The 19,783-nt window shown below is 33.7% G+C and overlaps 4 protein-coding genes across 5 annotated transcripts; 2 read left to right on the top strand and 2 right to left on the bottom strand.

The window, feature by feature from the left end:
• Positions 1 to 2,365: 2,365 nt before the first annotated feature.
• LOC126758136 (uncharacterized) lies at positions 2,366 to 4,700 on the top strand. Its single transcript, XM_050472207.1, has 3 exons — positions 2,366 to 2,886; positions 2,939 to 3,902; positions 3,963 to 4,700. Exons 1-3 carry the CDS (start codon positions 2,428 to 2,430, stop codon positions 4,355 to 4,357), a joined length of 1,818 nt encoding a protein of 605 aa, XP_050328164.1. The 5' UTR covers positions 2,366 to 2,427; the 3' UTR covers positions 4,358 to 4,700.
• Positions 4,701 to 7,790: 3,090 nt separating this feature from the next.
• Positions 7,791 to 11,621, bottom strand: LOC126758137 (protein obstructor-E). The gene is made up of 4 exons (XM_050472208.1): positions 11,354 to 11,621; positions 8,460 to 8,675; positions 8,208 to 8,402; positions 7,791 to 8,155 (listed from the first exon to the last, which is right to left on the bottom strand). Exons 1-4 carry the CDS (start codon positions 11,406 to 11,408, stop codon positions 7,926 to 7,928), a joined length of 696 nt encoding a protein of 231 aa, XP_050328165.1. The 5' UTR covers positions 11,409 to 11,621; the 3' UTR covers positions 7,791 to 7,925.
• Positions 11,622 to 17,909: 6,288 nt separating this feature from the next.
• On the top strand, positions 17,910 to 19,023 carry LOC126758710 (rab-like protein 3). 2 transcript variants are annotated; one of them, XM_050473071.1, is made up of 4 exons: positions 17,910 to 18,122; positions 18,190 to 18,345; positions 18,412 to 18,636; positions 18,691 to 19,023. In XM_050473071.1, exons 1-4 carry the CDS (start codon positions 18,068 to 18,070, stop codon positions 18,900 to 18,902), a joined length of 648 nt encoding a protein of 215 aa, XP_050329028.1. In that variant the 5' UTR covers positions 17,910 to 18,067; the 3' UTR covers positions 18,903 to 19,023. The 2 variants fall into 2 exon arrangements, with proteins under 2 accessions (XP_050329028.1, XP_050329027.1); XM_050473070.1 differs by having other exon boundaries at positions 17,911 to 18,122; positions 18,190 to 18,636.
• Positions 19,010 to 19,703, bottom strand: LOC126758711 (adenosine 5'-monophosphoramidase HINT1). The gene is made up of 3 exons (XM_050473072.1): positions 19,586 to 19,703; positions 19,392 to 19,533; positions 19,010 to 19,341 (listed from the first exon to the last, which is right to left on the bottom strand). Exons 1-3 carry the CDS (start codon positions 19,633 to 19,635, stop codon positions 19,072 to 19,074), a joined length of 462 nt encoding a protein of 153 aa, XP_050329029.1. The 5' UTR covers positions 19,636 to 19,703; the 3' UTR covers positions 19,010 to 19,071.
• Between the last annotated feature and the right edge of the window lie 80 nt (positions 19,704 to 19,783).

Below are 19,783 nucleotides of genomic sequence, written 5' to 3'. Positions count from 1 at the left end.
CTGTTTTTTCATGCATTATTTGCAATCCTCTCTAGCGGTAACTATTTTTCCGCTTTTTGTAATCTTCTAAGACTTAATAACAAAATAAATTTTCTATAACGCGCACATAAAATCACTTCGCATGTAAATCATGAGTGCTTGATCGCTCACTCCATGTAGTTTCCATGCTAATTCTTTCAATAAATAGAGTCTCGTGTAGTCGCGAAAAGATGTGCAGTCTGTCAACCAGTGGCGGATCCAGAATTTCTTTCTGATTCCTTCCAACATATCTTTAATATTGATCTTACTTCGTTCTTCTGAATTTGAATTAAAATCTTGGCTCTCTTTTTCTCTCAAACGCGTTCCCTGATTATTTGACAGCGATGGAGATCAGGAAATTTTTATCAGCTGATTTCAGAAAAGGCGGGATGCCAGAAATAAACCGCTATAATTAACTGACAAAATCAGTGTGAAACGAAATTTCATTGAAGTGTGTGCATACTTGGTAAAGAAAATTTTTGTGCATGATATTTTATAGAGTTAATACAGTAGTTTTTAAAAATATGTAATTTACTAATCTAAATACATATTATAATAATATATTTGTAATTAAGTTCTACTACGTACGTTAAATAAAAATAAATATTTTATTGTATCACAATATTGATTGTAAAACTAGTGTAGAAATAATTTCAAAAATTACAGTATTTTGGTAGGAAAATTATAATTAGAATAGTATTAATTTTAATGTTTTGAATACATATATCTTAAATTTGTGATATTTTTATATGAATTGCTTTGGTTTCTGATGTTTATACATATATATTCTTTTAATTTGTTAATTACGTATTTATTTTTAATATGTACATACATATAAATATATATATACACATATATATTTTATGTTGTATAAGGGTGATATAGGCCTACTGGGGAACCGAGCATCCAAAAATAATATCGGTAACGCGCTATTTGCATACCTCAGCGGTAGTGTTGAAATTTCAAAATGCCCAAAATACCAAATCTAATATTTTTCAGCACTGGCATCAATGGCAAACGTTATAAGAAATGCGAGTTTTGACAGCACTCTCTCGAATCAAAGAGTCTCGTATCATGTTATCCATGAATGAATCTCTTTTCTTATAGCCCTGACAGACGGCAGCGCTAATTTGCATTAGCGGGCTTAATTTACATTTACTTGCGCATTGAAATTTTATGGTGACAGACGGCTGACTTGTGCATTTAGACAGCTGATAGTGAATTTTGTTTATTTATTAAAAAAAGTGAAATAAAAGTGTTCGAAAAAGTTAAGAATATTGAACAAATGTATAGCAAACTGTGCGTTGTTTATTTTGTGCCATCTAAAATATTAAAATTTGGTTTTGTTAATATACTTGCTCATAATTTAATTAGCAATATAAAAACTGTTTACCTCTGAAGCTGCAAACACAAACAAGGCGGCAGATTTCAAGCGACATCTGTCAAACAATAGCAGAAACTAGCCATTTTTGGGCAGTGTTGCCTACTCAAATTTAGTAAATTCAACTAAATGCAGGAAATTTTTTTGCATTACAAACTTGCATTAACATGGGTCAAATGCGCAAGTAAATGTAAATTAAGCCTGCTAATGCATATTAGCGCTGTCGTCTGTCAGGGCTATAAATTAATAGCCCTGACAGACGAGCAAAATTAATGCGCCTTAAGCAACGCTAATACGCATTGAAATTTGATGGTGACAGACGGCAGAATTGTGCATTTGGACAGCTGATAGTGATTTATTAAAACAAAAAGTGAAATGAAAGTGTGCGAAAAAGTGAAGAATATTGGAAAAATGGATAGCAAACTGTGCGTTGTTTATTTTCTGCCATCTAAAAATATTAAAATTTGTTTTTGTTAATGTACTTGCACATAATTTAATTAGCAATATAAAAACTGTTTTCCTCTGAAGCTGTAAACACAAACAAGGCGGCAGATTTCAAGCGACATCTGTCAAACAATATCAAAAATCTGTCAATTTTAACCAATGTTGCCTACTAAATTCAGCCAAATGCACGAATTCTTGAGCATTACAAACTTGCATTCACATGGGTCAAATGCGTAAATAATTGTGCGATCGGTAGTAGCTAATGAATGAAAAGGTAATTTTCGAAAAGAATTGTACATTGAATTCTTTAACTAATAGAAGTGTTCAAGGTAACTTCTCATGCAAGTGAAATTTTAATATTTTATGCGTTAAGGTTCTAAAGTACACTTTGAACACGTTTAAAAAAAAATAATTCACATTAAAACTCTATTTAATTTTTTGTAAACGAGGTATAATATGGCGACTATTTTATTATTGTACACAAACATTTCATTGATATGGCAATACGGAATCTATTTTTTTAATTTCTCTAATATAATATACAGAATTGTTGTGTGGCTTATTTAGTTGAAAAATCGGAAAAAATGGAGTTAGATTGGCAAAATGGTTTTCAGCAAATAAAAGAGCGAGGACTTTACTTACTTCAGTCGGAAAAGTGGTCTGATTGTAAATTTCTTGTTGGGGCTGCCCCAAACCAACGCATTCTTTGTGGACACAAACTAATTTTAGCCATGTCCTCACCTGTTTTTGAAAGGATGTTTTATGGTAACCTTCCGGATGAGAGTGATCCTATTTTAATACCTGATGTACAACCCGATGCCTTTCAAGCTATGTTAGAGTATATATATTCAGATCGCATCAGCATAAGCTCCTTTGATAAGGCGTGTGAGTTGTGTTATGTTGCAAAGAAGTATATGCTGCCTTATGTAGTAGAGCAATGCACCCATTTTCTCTGGGCAGATTTAAGTCCCAAAAATGCTTGCCGTGCATATGAATTTGCTAAATTATTTGACGAACCACGTTTAATGCAGAGTAGTATGAGTGTAAGTAATATATATTTTAATAAAATCAAATGTACATATAATTGTTTTTTAGATTATAGCAGCAAATACACGCGATGTGCTAGCTGATCCCAGTTTTGTTGATATAGAAATCTCAACATTAATGGCTATTCTTGATCAAGATCGTTTGAATATTACGTCTGAGTTGGAACTTTTTAATGCTTTAGTGAAATATGCTTCTGAGCGCGCACTTTTTGTTGAAAACGAAGTTATGCCGATGACGCCATCCTCATCGTTAGATAAGGGATCATTGCAACACTCTTTTGATATAGACAATAACACATCCGAAGTTGTAGAGATTAAAATGGAGCCAGACGACTCCAGTCTTGTTCATAGCCGACAAGAAAACTCTGATACGTCTCATTTAGTGGAAGACGTGGTTGTCGTAGAAAATGATACTTCCATTACGTATGAAGAAAAAAATGGACATAATAATGTGCCATCGACAGAAATAAGCATGATTGCGTCATTTTCTTGTCCAAATAATGAAATTGACGAAGCTCTTATACGCCAAGCTGTTCAGAAGATACGTTTTCTTACACTGACACCTCAGCAATTTGCTGAAGGACCTGCGCGATCTAAGCTTCTCAAACAGAATGAAGCTTTAGCAATTCTTATTAAAATTTCAAGTCCAACTATTAACGACTGTCCCATGCCCGAAGGTTTCTGCAGCTCGAGAACAAGTCGGGAATATTATGAATCGCGAAGCCAACGAGATTTACCATCATACCATCGGCCCACTCCATCAAATGGTCCGGCACTATTTGCTCCATTTGAAACTTTCGCGGGGAATACAGCTTCTATTGTAACAACTACTCCGCAGACATCTTCAAATAATGTAAGTACTTTTCAAGGTGGTAGTGACTCTGATTTAACTACAAACGACACTCGACGTTCATACTGTGTTCGTACGCTAAATCAGCAATTTGACTACAGAAATACCAGTGTTACCGATTGCGGACTAACATTTCAAGTGGATAGTAATATATGGATAACAGGTTTGTTAAATTAATGCATATTTTTAAATACCGTTAACAATATTATATACATATATACAGGGGTGCAAGTACCAACTCAGGTTCTGTGTGGAGAGCTTATGAATTCGGCCGGTTTTTCCGAGAGATATACAGAAATTCTCTACGCACATATTCAAGATATCCAAGGATCAAGACTTACGTACACACATTGTACGTCACGTGTTAGATATGATTCATTGCTGGAAATAACGTTTGACCGCCCAGTTTATGTTTATCGAAATTTAATATATAAGGTGTATGTAGTTTTCAACAAAGTTGGTTGGTATCCAATGTACACTTGCGTACCAGATGTTGTCTGTAACAGGGTAAAATTTATGTTCAATGTAGGCAATCCAAGTGAATCAGTTAGAGACGGACTAATTCGAGCAATAGTTTTTTCTACACCTCAAGAACAGTCCAGATGTGTTATGGAATAAGTTTTTTCATTTTACATATATTAATTTATATTATTTAATTTTTATTACTGTTGTTGCATACATATTTACATTTAAGTATACATACAATATATACACCTTTTTAATTATCTTAACTTAAAGTAAGGAATGTATGACAAACAAGCAAAATGTATACATATATGTATGTCTTCTATAAAAATAAAAAATAGATGTCACGTTTAGTCCGAGGTAAGCTCATACGTGTATTTATGAATTAATATTTGTGTAAATACGTATAAACAAGCAATATTTATTGCACATACCTATATATGTATTTATACATATATGATGCATATAAAATATGAGTTTACAGTAATTGAAATTAGATCTGCTAGTTTTCAATTAATAAAATAAAAGGAAAAATATTGGGTGTATAAGGTAATATCGACAATCAAAATACCGACAAACCAAAACACCGACAATTAAAAATACGGACAGAAGAAATTTTAAAGTAAAGAACGTTTGCAAAAAAGGTTAATATGGTACTAACCGAATGTTAAATTTCTGAATTTTGGTTGAGTAATTAAAAACAAAAAATACTATGTGTATTTTACTAAAGACGCCGTTGTACGTTCGAGGGCCTGCGGCCTTGGGCTTCCGTCTATGAACACGCTCAGGATCATAACCCTTAGTAGAATTCTCTTTCTGTGCTTCGACCATTCGGCATTTTGGTTTGTCGCTATTTTGATTCGTGGCCGGAGGCCGAAGGGCCTCGAACGAGCAACGCTACCTTTTCTTGATTTGTCGGTGTTTTGATTTGTCGGTATTTTGATTTGTCGGTATTTTGATTTGTCGGTATTTTGACTGTCGGGATTCTAAATTTCGAGATTTTGATAGTCGGCATTACGTTATAACCCCAGACACAATCAAATATTTTTCACAAGTCGGCATTTTGGTTTGTCGATATTTTGATTTTTCGGTATTCTGATTTGTCGGTGTTTTTATTTTTAGGTATTTTGATTTGTCGGTATTTTGATTTAGCTGCATATTTGAATTTTTCGATGTTTTAATGGGTCATCATTTTGGGCTTTGGTATTTTAAGTGTACCCCATTTCTAGTGTATTCTTATATTTTTTCAAGCCTTTCCCTGTGTTTGTAGTTGTAGCCGCAGAAAACATCATTGCTTAATTTGTTTTGAGAAATATTGATACCTAATTTTCATAATTTAATATTATTTACTTAAATGTGTAAATATTCACAACTTTATACAAATTTCAAAAGTTTTTAAATAAAATCGTTAAAAAAATAGCTAAAATAAGTCTGTGCAGTGCGCCCCCTGACACCTTCTTGCCTTCGATCGTTTAACTTGCTTCGTTCTAACCGTTGAATGAAAAAGTGTAGACTTTGCAACATTGTTTGCGCGCATCAAGGAGAAGCAAGCATGAGCGTACGTGTATTTATGAATGTATGTGTGATTGTCATATATGTACATATGTATATAAATAAGCATTCATAGACCAAAACATATGAACGTGTTTGGGATACACTCAAAATATCGAAATTCAAAATGCCGACACATCAAAAAACCGACAAAATTTAAATATGCAGCCAAATCAAAATACCGACAAATCAAAACACCGACAAATCAAAACACCGACAAACCAAACTGCCGACATGTGAAAAATATTTTATCTTGTCCGCCCTTATTTCTATCGAAGCACAGAAAGAGAATTCTGCAATTTAAATATGCAGCCAAATCAAAATACCGACAAATCAAAACACCGACAAATCAAAACACCGACAAACCAAACTGCCGACATGTGAAAAATGTTTTATCTTGTCCGCCCTTATTTCTATCGAAGCACAGAAAGAGAATTCTGCCGACTAAGGGTTATGATCCTGAGCGTGATACAACAACGCCACCTTTTCTAAATTCGTCGGTGTTTTGATTTGTCGGTATTTTGATTTGCCGGTATTTCGATTTGTCGGTTTTGATTTGTCGGTATTTTGAGTGTCGGGAGTCTAAATTTCGAGATTTTGATTGTCGGCATTACGTTATACACCCAACGTATTTTGCTAAAATATTTTAATTATCTCAGTAAGTAAAATATGCTATTAAAGTAAATAAATTGAGTTCTGCTAAGATCCCAATTAATAAATGCTTATTTTATTCCGCGGTTTTTAGCAACAATTTATTATTTATATGTATAAAGTTTTAATTAAAGAGATTTATAAATTTTTATTTATAAATTATGAATTTTTTTGTCATATCATAGAAATTGACACATAAATCTAAATAGTCATGCGCATCGCTAATTCATTAACGAACATTCGTTGTGTCCATTTATGGCTCTCTGTTATAAGTTTACTTAAATTTGCAAAGATACCTGTATGTCACATATTGAGCGATATTAATAGTATGAAGTCAACCGGAGAAATTTAATTGAAAATTATTATGTTAGGTAATTGGGGACCAGGGGACGTATTTCCGCTTTTATATATTTTTGGCATTGAGACATTTTGATTTCATAAAAAAAACTTTATCTCTATTTAATAATATCTTAACTAAATCTCATGGATAAGCCGATATTTTCGCTAAAAAGTACTCGGTGTCTGAGGATATAGTCCTCTCTTATTTTCACACTCTACGAGGGGTCACTAAATGTTTTGTCCTCACCAAGTTTGGTTGAAATAACTTGAGTGGTTTCTGAGATATGTATGTATCTACTTTAAACCTAATGGGGGAGGCCCACACCTATTTTTTAAGTATTTTTAAACCCCTCTTGCAATCCGTGACCCAAATTGTATTTGCACAAATACTTTGTAAATTCGCTTTGTAGTCCCATTGCAAGTTTCACCATTTTAGTCTTTAGTTCGTATTTTACGTACCGAACTTTGATAAATTCACAAATATACACAATAATCTGCATGAACCAAAACATTGTAAAATAAATATTATGACAAAAAAAACTTTTTATGGTTCGAAAAAAAAGGCGATTTATTTCTCCTAGTCGCTCCATACATTTGTCCCAGCTATGCACAAACTCCTTTAACCTGTCTTAACACGTTCTACCCGGCGCATTTTATCTATGATTCTATATACTCGTATTATGTGCACAAGATTGTCAAGTTGTTCGTATAACGACACTTTTCTAATAATTTTGTTTTAGAAAGTACTATAAAAAATAAATTTTATTTATGTTAAAAACGCCTACAACAAATATAAATTTTAAATTCCCCAAACTATTTTATTTACATGGTCCACGCCGCCAGATAAATAAATTGGCCTAATAGAGAGTGCTGTTGTTAACTTGGCTATAAGCGCGTAAGTGGAAGGACATATAGCAAATATGATCTAAATATTATCGTTTGAAGTACAAATATATGTACATACATATGTATGACTATAGTCACTACGGCTTAACGGAATAGGTTCATGATCACCGAGGTATACAAACGAAATTATGTGAACCTATTCAGTTGATCAGTAGTGTATATCCAATTTATTTATATACACATTTTTTTATTAGGATAAAGCAAAAAAATATTGTAAATAGGGTGCAAAATTATTTACAGAGTATTTGTCTATTGAAAAGAAACATCATGTCAGTTATTTTCCAAAGTTGTTACATTTAGAGGATGCATATTCCGCGTCTTCACAAGTAAGTGTATTTTCATCAAATACTTTGTCTTCCCCGCATGTGATCAAACGTGGATACCCTTCAACGCATGTTATTAAACGATGACAATCACCTTGAACAGGGAAACGTGGGAACGGCCAAAAGCGTGCAGCTGGGGATCCGGAATCAACTTTGGTTGGACATTTGAAACCGACGACAGCTGTATAAAATAAATGTGTTTTACATGAATTTTCAGTTTTTTGATAACCTACCTTCTGGATTGCAAATATCTAATAGTTGGTCGGGCCAGTTACAACCATGAATTCTATCGTCATAAGCTAACCCTGCATCGCATTCCTGCTCGATTGGCTCACCGAATGCGCATTTTATATATGTAGTGGTGCACTCTTTTGATACGGGGTAAATACCGAACTGATAATCACAACCAGGTGTTGTTATCGGTGTCGCTATAATCAAAAAAGTTTAGTTTATTTATTTATAATATAAAAGTGAATAACACTTACGATCCCATTTTCGCCCCTTACAATCAACAGCCCAGTTATAATTGCAATGATTATGTACTGATCCTTTCCCATCGAACAAGAGGCCGTTTTCACAGGTTTCCAAAGTCAAAGTACCATTTGTGCATAGAAAAAACTGATCACATCGCTCAGTGTGAGCATATGCCTGTTCACCTATCTTTTCCGGGCACTCGGATGTTTGAATGGGACCGCCATGACCTTCAATAACAGTATTAAATACACACAAATATATAATAGTTGGTTAAACTTTTCCGAAAATTTCTGTTTCATTCTACTATTTTTGGAATTTGTATATGCAAAGTTAGATACATAAAATGTACCTATATAATATAATATTTATACCCTGAACAGGGTATATTAAGTTTGTCAAGAAGTTTGTAACACCCAGAAAGAAGCGTCGGAGACCGTATAAAGTATATATATAAATGATCAGTATGTCGAGCTGAGTCGATTTAGCCATGTCCGTCTGTCTGTCCGTCTGTCTGTCTGTATATATACGAACTAGTCCCTCAGTTTTTAAGATATGGTTTTGAAATTTTGCAAACGTCATTTTCTCTTCAAGAAGCTGCTCATTTGTCGGAACGGCCGATATCGGACCACTATAACATATAGCCATACAAACTGAACGATCGGAATCAAATGCTTGTATGGAAAACTTTCACATTTGACAAGATATATTCACGAAATTTGGTATATGTTATTTTCTAAGGCAACAATGTAATCTCCGAAGAAATTGTTCAGATCGGTTAACTATAGCATATAGCTGCCATACAAACTGAACGATCGGAATCAAGTTCTTGTATGGACAACTTTCACATTTGACAAGAGATATTCACGAAATTCGGTATATATTATTTTCTAAAGCAACAACGTAATCTTCGAAGAAATTGATCAGATGAGCAATCAAACATGTATACGTATATACGTATAAGAGTTTCAGGCCAATTCGGCCTGAAGAAACTTTAACAGAAATATCTGGTAGAGCCCTCCGGCAATTAACGTATTATTTAACCGATATATGGCTTGCATGGATGTATGTATGTACATATATGCATAAAAAGATATATTATGCATTTATGAAAGTATTGTTGTATGTACATATGTACGTGTTACATATAGATGAAACACCACCTTCATTTTTTTATACTATGTCTCAAAATGAACAAATACAACCACTAATTAAATATGCGTATATTTGTATTATGCAAAATTATAACTTTTTCTTTGAAATGATAAAAATTCTTGCCCTCTGTTGGGAGCTGCGATTATTGTGTTTTGATTTAATAAAGGACACAACCTTTTTAAACGTGCCTTTTAAGTTAGTGCTAAAAATTGTATTTTATTACTAACATGAAAATTTTCCAAGTATTTTGGAAAATTAAATTTTTATGTCATTGGTGAGATTATTAGCCTTATAAATCACAATAAATTTTCATATACTGCATATTGTATGCATCAACTAAATGTGTACATATGTATGTATGTATGTACCCACATTTGTTAGCGGCAATTATTTGAAACCTAGTTACAAAAGAAGTCGTTTTAGTTGTGGTTATGCATACTGTCAAGGCGAACAAGAAAACAGAGAACAATATATATTTTTTAATACCTAATAAGAGACACCAAGAAGTATTCTGCAAACATTTTGTACTTTAATCCTTCTTAATCGAATCTCATCCGAGCTATGTATACATATGTAGATAGTGAGAAAATCAATGCAAGTACCCAAATATAGTTGTGACACTTATGCCTTGGTTTTAACTATCGATTAGAAAGAATTGAAAATAATGTGAAATTCGTTGTGATCTCACGATTTTTCACGACAACACAATTGACATAATATCTTCTTTTTGCAGCCGAATGGGAAAAGTATTAAGTGTGTATATTCTCTTAGATGTTGTGATGAATTGCTTTGCGGCTCACAAGGCAAAAGGAAGTTTTGAACAAATAATTGGATTATACGTGCGTTGGCTTCGATCTGCTATATAACCAATAGAAATGTTGACATACAATAAAACTTAAACTTGCAACCTGAAATTGTATTAGAAATTCTGTTTAAAAAAGTACACTATTTATTGGCTGATTTCTTATAGGGTACATACAAATGTGTATACGCATATTCATGAATACATAATAATACTTAATATATTGGTAAAACAGGGTTCTTTCCAAACGCTCATATCAAATGGTCGGAGAATGGCCTTAATTTGAAAGCGAATTTTGAAAGCTCGTTTATTCAACCGGAATTGCTTTGGTTGCCTAAACGATGCAGTGTGTGTAAATACAAATATTCATTTATAGGTAGAAAGGTAGATATGTCCAATAACTACAATTAATAATTGGCTAAATCGTACAATATAAGTTTTATGCTCCACTTCACTTGAAAGTGGGTAATGATTATTGTACCTTGCGTGTGGCAATACTTATTATACTTCCATTCATGTTTGCATTTTTATACAAACTCACATACTATGTACTCATAAAATCTCCTAGTATATATGTACATATACAGGTGTTATATAATTTTTTATACTACTTCTTTTCATTCGTAAGTGAAGTCTACTCAATTTTATACAAATATTATACTCAAAAGACTACATACATATGTGTGTATGTATGCATGTACATATATACGTATGCTCTGTATGTGCAATTAATACGAATGCATCGTTGAAGTTTTACATAACATCAGTGCCAACCATGTGCCAATACTCACATATACATACATACATATTTCTTATTGATCTATTGCTGTATTACTTTTACTTTCAACATACGTTCGCTTTATGCATACATATAAGTATGTACGTACATATCGCCGATTTGAAAGGAATCACTTCCATATAAAAATAACTGAAAATATTTATATGTTTTACCTTGCGCTATGACTCCAAATAGGACTAATAAAATAGATAAACCTTTTTGCTGCATTACACTATACTTTAAAGTATTATTTATGAAACGATCAAAATTTTTCAAATTTTGAAATTGCGTAACTGTAAATAGCTGCTTTGATGTAGCGAGACCGGAACGTGTTTGCTCAACTGCGATTCGATCTTAACTGAATATGTTTGGTCACAGTACCTCAAAAAGCTGAATATCTTTGAATATGAAGAAATGTTAAACCACTTCGCAGTTAAGTAGGAACGTGATTTTAGATATTTTATATACGCTCATTTGATATACTCGCGAGCTTGTTTATAAATAAAACTTTGTCCTATTGCTGTTTTGTTGTATACAATGCCAAAAGCGATAGGAAAGCTTTTACCTATTAAACATGGTTAGACCTTAAAAACCCACAGGAACAAAACAGTTCAATTTATTACTAAAATTTTGCCTTTAATTGATGTTACATACATACATATGTACATCCACAGTAAATGAATTTGTTTATTACAGTTTTTAGTTAATACCAAATTTTGTGCAGAAATACCAGTTTGAGATATGTATATGTATACTTCCTCTTATGTGTATGTCATCTGAATAAAATATTTTGTGCAGAAGGAACCTTAGATTTTAGCTTTGAACTTTAATTGGTCGAATTTAAAAAAAAAAGTTTGCTGGTAACTGTTGCAACTAATCGAAGCTTAATTTCCGACATATGATCCAATAGCTTATTCTTCTTTACTGGCGTAGACACCTCCTACGCGATTATAGCCGAGTTAACAACAGCGCGCCAGTGGTTTCTTCTTTTCGCTACGTAGCGCCAATTGGAGTTTCCAAGCGAAGCCAGGTCGTTGTCCACCTGGTCTTTCCAATGGAGTGGAGGTCTTCCTCTTCCTCTGCTCCCCCAGCAGGTACTGCGTTGAATACTTTCAGAGCTGGAGTGTTTTCGTTCATTCGTACAACATGACCTAGCCAGCGTAGCCCCTGTCTTTTAATTCGCTGAACTATGTCAATGTCGTCGTATATATCTGTGGCCAAGGCGCAAAGGACCATAAATCTTTCGCAGAACCTTTCTCTCGAAAACTCGTAACATCGACTCTTCAGATGTTGTCATCGTCCATGGCTCTGCACCATATAGCAGGACGGGAATAATGAGTGACTTATAGAGTTTGATTTTTGGTCGTCGAGAGAGGACTTTAATTCTCAATTGTCTACGCAGTCCGAAGTAGCACCTGTTGGCAAGAGTTATTCTGCGTTGGATTTCCCAGCTGACATTGTTCAACTTCAATTTTATGACTGTCAACAGTGACGTGAGAGCCAAGTCGCGAATACGACGACTGTTTGTTTAAGGACAGAAGATATTTCGTCTTGCCCTCGTTTACCACCAGACCCATTTGCTTTGTTTCCTTATTTAGTCTGGAGAAAATCGAACTAACTGCGCGGGTGTTAAGGCCAATGATATCTATATCATCGGTGTACGCCAGCAACTGTACACTCTTATAGAAGATTGTATCTGCTCGATTAAGTTCTGCAGCTTGAATTATTTTCTCCAGCATTAGATTGAAGAAGTCGCACTATAGGGAGTCGCCTTGTCTCAAACCTCGTTTGGTATCGAACGGCTCGGAGAGGTCCTTCCCGAGCGCTCAGCGTCAGTTAACACAGCCGTATTAGTTTTGCGGAGATACCAAATTCAGACATCGCGGCATAAAGGCACCTCCTTTTCGCACTGTCCAATATCTTATGTTTATAATGCTCTTGATAGGCCATTAATTCGAACATTTATTTAAACGTTGTGCTAGCCGATAAGCGAACGTTTTCTCTTTTTTGTAGATTGTCATGAAAAAACCGGCAGAGTCGTTTTGTCATTAAGTAGATCGTTAAAAAAATACTTGTATGAGTGAGAATGAAGTCTTGCTTTCTATGTATGCAAATATTCCCATATAACCTAAAAAAATACTTTTGACTGATTACTGCTGATTATTGATTTTCTAAATCGTATAAAAAAATTGATTCCACAAACATTAACAAGAAAACAAAAAATAAATAGTGTGTTAAAATGAACGATTTGCTTCAGTTAAATTTGATAAAAGTTTGAAGATCTCATATTAGTTATATAGGAGATAGTATTGACCCGATTTTATCTAATTTTTGACAATACTACATACAATTAAAAGGTCATAGGCTAATAAAATGCTCTTAAGGTTTCATTAAGGTTCCGCACATATAATACAATCACCAATCATATGAAGCAAAATCAGCCGGGTGTTCGAAAATTTTAATATGTATTAGTGGTATAGGCTAATGATAGGTCAAGTTTTCGCCCAATTTTATCCATTTTAGGCACAACGATACACTGTTATGAGTAAAACACGCACTCTCAATTTTATTAAGATAACTTACATATTGCCCGCTATTTTTGGTCAAAAGTCAACTATAGGTACTGGGGTGAGCATATTCAGTACATAGGGGCTTGAACAGATTTGGTTCGACTTGGACAATTTTTGGTCATAAGGTGGTAATACTTCAAGAGCACTATTCGTGCAAAGTTTTATATAGTTATGTTATTTGCTTCTTTATTTGTATACCGAAAAGTGAAAGACACAAAAGGAATTTAAAATTGTGTTATATATGTACGTAGATGTGGCTGTAGTTCGATTTCTCTCATTTTCACACTATGACATAAAATGCACTATGAAAATAATAAAATAATGTCATATACTGAATTTGGTTGGAATCATTTGAGTAGGTCTCGAGATATGTAATTTCACCTTAAAGAGGACATTGCCACGCCCATTGTGCAATTTTGATATCGCTTCTTATAAAACTGTCTTATACCATATAAGTAGAAAAATTTAATGTCTCTGGAGTTTTTGGTTATTGATTTAACGCGCTTTAGTAGATTTTAACAGTTCCATTATATGGGGAGTGCGCGTAGTTATGAAATGATTTTTTTTTTTTCATTTATAAAATGAAATTAATTAATTAAACCTATTAGAGGTGAGTACCACGTCCACTTTGTATAAATTTTTAGTCCACGGGTGCCTTGATACTATGATCTTTTGTGCCAAACTGTTTTATTATACTCTCGCAACAAAATTGCTAAGGAAAGTATTATAGTTTTGTTTACATAACGGTTGTTTGTAAGTCCTAAAACTAAAAGAGTCAGATATAGGGTTATATATACCAAAGTGATCAGGGTGACGAGTAGAGTTAAAATCCGGATGTCTGTCTGTCCGTCCGTCCGTGCAAGCTGTAACTTGAGTAAAAATTGAGATATCATGATGAAACTTGGTACACGTATTTCCTGGCTCCGTAAGAAGGTTAAGTTCGAAGAAGGGCAAAATCGGCCCACTGCCACGCCCACAAAATGGCGAAAACCGAAAACCTATAAAGTGTCATAACTAAGCCATAAATAAAGATATTAAAGTGAAATTTGGCACAAAGGATCGCATTAGGGAGGAGCATATTTGGGGGTAACTTTTTTGGAAAAGTGGGCGTGGCCCCGCCCCCTACTAAGTTTTTTGTACATATCTCGGAAACTACTATAGCTATGTCAACCAAACTCTATAGAGTCGTTTCCTTCAGGTATTTCCATATACAGTTCAAAAATGGAAGAAATCGGATAATAACCACGCCCACCTTCCATACAAAGGTTATGTTGAAAATCACTAAAAGTGCGTTAACCGACTAACAAAAAACGTCAGAAACACTAAATTTTACGGAAAAAATTGCAGAAGGAAGCTGCACCCAGGCTTTTTTTAAAAATTGAAAATGGGCGTCGCCCACTTATGGACCAAAAACCATATCTCGGGAACTACTAGACCGATTTCAATGAAATTCGGTATGCAACATTTTCTTAACACCCTGATGACATGTACAAAATATGGGTGAAATCGGTTAAGAACCACGCCTTTTTTCAATATAACGCTATTTTGAATTCCATCTGATGCCTTCTCTGTATAATACGAGTATATACATTAGGAACGAATGATGATAGCGGAATAAAACTTTACACAAATACGGTATTTGAAAAATATGTAAATGACGGATAATGAAATCTCGATTATCACTTTATCGTGCGAGAGTATAAAATGTTCGGTGACACCCGAACTTAGCCCTTCCTTACTTGTTATATCTTAATTTAGTGCTTGGTTATGGTACCTTATAGGTTTTTTTTTAATAGGATTTTGTGGGCGTGGCAGTGGTCCGATTACGCCCAACTATGAACTCGTTCTTACTTTTTTGTCAAGGAACATATCATATATACCAAGTTTCTTACGATATTTAAAGTTTTTCTCAAGTTACGGCTTACACGGACGGACAGTCAGACAGTCACTCGGGTTCTCATCGTTCTGATCATTTATATACATACTATATATATAACCCAAAATCTGACTGAATTAGTTTTAGGTGATACAAACAAGCGTTAGGTGAACAAAACTATTATAATCTGCAGAAACATGTAGCAAGAGTGTACAAAATTAGATATAAACAAATGTATTAAGCTAATGAATGTTTAAAAAGTCTGCATAATCGGTTGTATGGGAGATATGTGATAAGGATAACTATATCACGTATCTCATTTGACTGATTCCAACAAATGATCAATAGAATATCAAAATGCACGATTCATTATATTCTCTCCAGCGCCATGGTTAATAAGTTAAATTCTCTGATTATTAAGAGGTTATGGTTGTAATTTCTCCAAATTTACTTATTTCGACCCATGAAATTTTGAGTCGAGATCGTAAAAAACAAATTTTTTGGACATGATAACAATAAAAAAAAACTAAAAACTTGGTTATTTGATATTTTCACATAACTTTTAAGTTAATTTGAAAAAAGTCTACATATAAAAGTAATAGGTCTTTTAGAGATAAACCATTTTTAATCCAGCTGATCTTACTGAATTTTTTCGTGGCCAACCTCACTGTTTGAAATAAAACGTCTTTGTGTGAGTGAGAATTTATTCATTCTGATTATTATTTGGTAGTTTCGTCGCTTATATACAATTTTTAAAACTATCTTAAATAACTAAATATATGTGTATGTGTATATGGGTATATGTTTGTATGTATTGCAGCATATTGCTTATGCTGCTTGATATGTTTTATGCTACATAGGGTTGTTTTCAAGTGTATAATTTAATACATGTGTGTGTGTGTTTAATGTTATCTCATCTGTAAATTTATGACTTGTGTCCCCGTGCATTTTTATTATTATTAGATGTGCCTTGCATGTAAATGCATTATGTATATATGTATGTATGCATGTATATTAATATATAAATAGATATTTATATTTAGTAGAATTTCGGCTTTGCTGATAAGTAAGCATGTTTAATGATATGTGAACATATTGTCGAGGAAAAGAAATGATTATTTAAAAAAATTGGTGGACTGTATATGTTTTCATGATCTTAAGCATTACAAATTTCTTAACTTAACTTATTTAAGAAAACGAACATGTTCAATTTTGAACACTCACACTTATCGGCTTTACCGTTAAGTAAGGCTTGGTTGTAAAAAAATGTTTGAAATTGTTTGGAAAAGTTTTTGTTTGCTGCCTTATCGAAGACGGTAGATCGAAAATAGCATTTTCGGCATATTTTACTGGTTTACACTCAAAAGGGTAAAAATTCAGTTCAAGCAAGGCGAAAATTTTATAATGTATACGGACAAGTCGTTGGTCGTTGAAAATCGTCGAATAACAATTGGTGAGATTGTTGACAGATTAAATTTGTCTAAGGCGACCGTTCAAAAGCATATTAAACATCTAAGATCAATCGACGAAGTTTGACATATGGATTCCACAGGTTCTTACAGAATGAAATTTGCTCGTCGCATTAACGACAGTGAGTTGCTTATCAAACGTTAAAGAAATTATCCATTTTTGAAGCGTATTGTTCCATTTCGAAGGTCGATAGTTGAAGGGTATTTTTGAGTGGGATTTGAAAGAAATTCTGAATTGTATTGTGATCAGCTGGACAAGTTGAGTGCTGCTTACAAGGATAAACAATTTTATGAGCGTGGAATTAATCTCTGCCCGAAGCATGACAAAAGGTATTGGATCAAAATTAAGAATATAAACTTTAATAAAATATTTTACACAATAAAAATTTGCACTAAAAAATGAGATTACTTGGTGAACGACCAAAAAATCATATTTGCTTGGATCAAAAGATCAACAGTAACGGGGCATCTCGACAGGATAAAATTTATGTTATGCTAACTGTATTGCCGTGCCTATTGCCTATGAAGACTCCCTATTGCTTATGGAAAGCAATATATGGAATACTAATTAGACGGCTTTTCGCCAATGATTGTGTTATGATAACAAATACCCACATGCAGATTTGGGAATGGCAATAGCAATAGATTTGACAGTTAGTATGCCATAAATTTTTGCCTGTGGAGATGCCCCGTAAAGACCCGTTCAAAAGTTCTATGTGAATAAGCCATAATGCACCGAGGTGGCAATAACAGCGAATTCGTTAATTTTTATTTCCCTCTATAGCAATAGAACAGCTGATTATGTTTTGATCCCCCTTAATTGATTAAAACGAACCCATATATACATAAGTATTTTAAAATCAAAGATTTGATTCCAATAGTTCGATAAAAGATGGCTAATTTTTAATAATTATTCATATTCGAATTATTTAACTAAATTTAATATTTGCGAACAAACATATATTTTCATGAATGGTGATGGCGAATAACATTGAGAAAGCTAGAGTGCTTATAGTAGGAGATTCAGGTATGTATGTTTTCTTTTATTGGTTGCGTTTATCGCTGTGTATTTTATATGCGATATTCTCTTTTAGGAGTCGGAAAAACATGTTTAACACACTTGATAGCACATAGTGAACCGTTAACCCGTCCAGGATGGACTGTCGGATGCAATATAGAAGTCAAGCTTCACGAATATAAGGAGGGGACCCCTCTTCAAAAAACGTATTTTATTGAACTGTTTGATGTTGGTGGGTCCTTAAGCCATAGAAATACGAGAGGTGTGTTTTATACAACTTTACATGGAATTATTCTAGTTCATGACTTAACAAATCGTAAAAGTCAAGAGAATTTACGGGATTGGCTTTTTGAAATCCTTAATAAAGATGGAAAAGATATTAGGAATTTAAGTTGCGACAATACATTTGATCCAGAGCAATTTTTAGGATCGACACAACTTCCCATGCTAGTAGTTGGTGCAAAGCTAGACCTTTCAGAGGAAAAACGGAAATCAAACCAACTTCAAAAAATTGGTTCGATCGGTAAGTAAAGTAAATTTAACGTTTTATTCCAAAAATACATGGACAACATTACAGCTGAGCATTGTGGCTCGGAAGAAATATGGTTAAATTGTAGAGATTCTCGTAGTTTTGCTGCAGGAACAACTGATGCCGTAAAACTATCTCGTTTTTTCGACCGTGTAATTGAGAAAAAAAATCATTCTCGCGACCTGCCCAATGCATCCTCAGATAGAAGAAAACATGCAAGTGCAGAAGTTGGGAATAGAATAAGCTCGCAATTTACTTGATTAAAAAATACCAAGAATAAAAGGAGACACTATTTTGAAAATGTATTGTATGTATACTTATGTAAGAGGTTACCTTTATCATATCCTTAATAAAAAGTACTTTAGAATGGAGTATTTGTAATGATCTTTTTTTATTTTTTATTATCTGATTTACTTTTTATCGAAAACCTTAGCCTGGAGGCCATTGCATTTGACGTCCTCCGAGAAAATGCAGATGCAAATGATAAACAGATTGTGCTCCGTGTTGACCGTTGTTTATAACAACTCTGTAGCCTTTGTCCAATCCTAGATCTTTGGCTACTTTTGCACCTACTAACATAAGATGGCCTAGTAATTGACTGTCATCTCCGCTTGCTTGCGATAGTTGCACGATGGGCTTCCTAGGTATTACAAGAAAGTGTGTAGGTGCCTGAGCATTGATATCATGAAATGCGACGCACTAAAAACAAGAAATTGTAAAACCCGTTGTAAAAAAGTTTATAAGTTAACCTTCTCATCCTCATATATGAAATTGCATGGAATTTCCTTTCGTAAAATTTTTCCGAAAATAGTATCTTCGGCGGCACCCGCTGTTTGTGCCTTCTCAACTTCACTAGACATTTTCGCAATATTGGTTAAAGGTCGAGGCAAGCTAGAATAAGTCTACGTTGAGAGTCAAATATTTAGAATTACTAAAATTTTACCTTTTCCGTAAAACCAAAACTGCACTCGAAACGAAAAAATTCATACGCATGTACTTAGTTCCAAAGTTTTAGCAGAGAACGTAAATTATATGATATACGTTCTCTGCCTTTTCTAAATTTACGTTCTCTGATAGTGCCCACCAACAGTGCTGCCGTTTCAAAACATTTGTGTGCATTTGTGAACCTAACTGGTCGTTT

This window comes from Bactrocera neohumeralis, chromosome 5 (genome assembly GCF_024586455.1).
Source record: "Bactrocera neohumeralis isolate Rockhampton chromosome 5, APGP_CSIRO_Bneo_wtdbg2-racon-allhic-juicebox.fasta_v2, whole genome shotgun sequence".
NCBI classification, from domain to species: domain Eukaryota; kingdom Metazoa; phylum Arthropoda; class Insecta; order Diptera; family Tephritidae; genus Bactrocera; species Bactrocera neohumeralis.
Note: the sequence above shows the minus strand (reverse complement) of the source record. Positions and strands in the feature narration are given on the sequence as shown.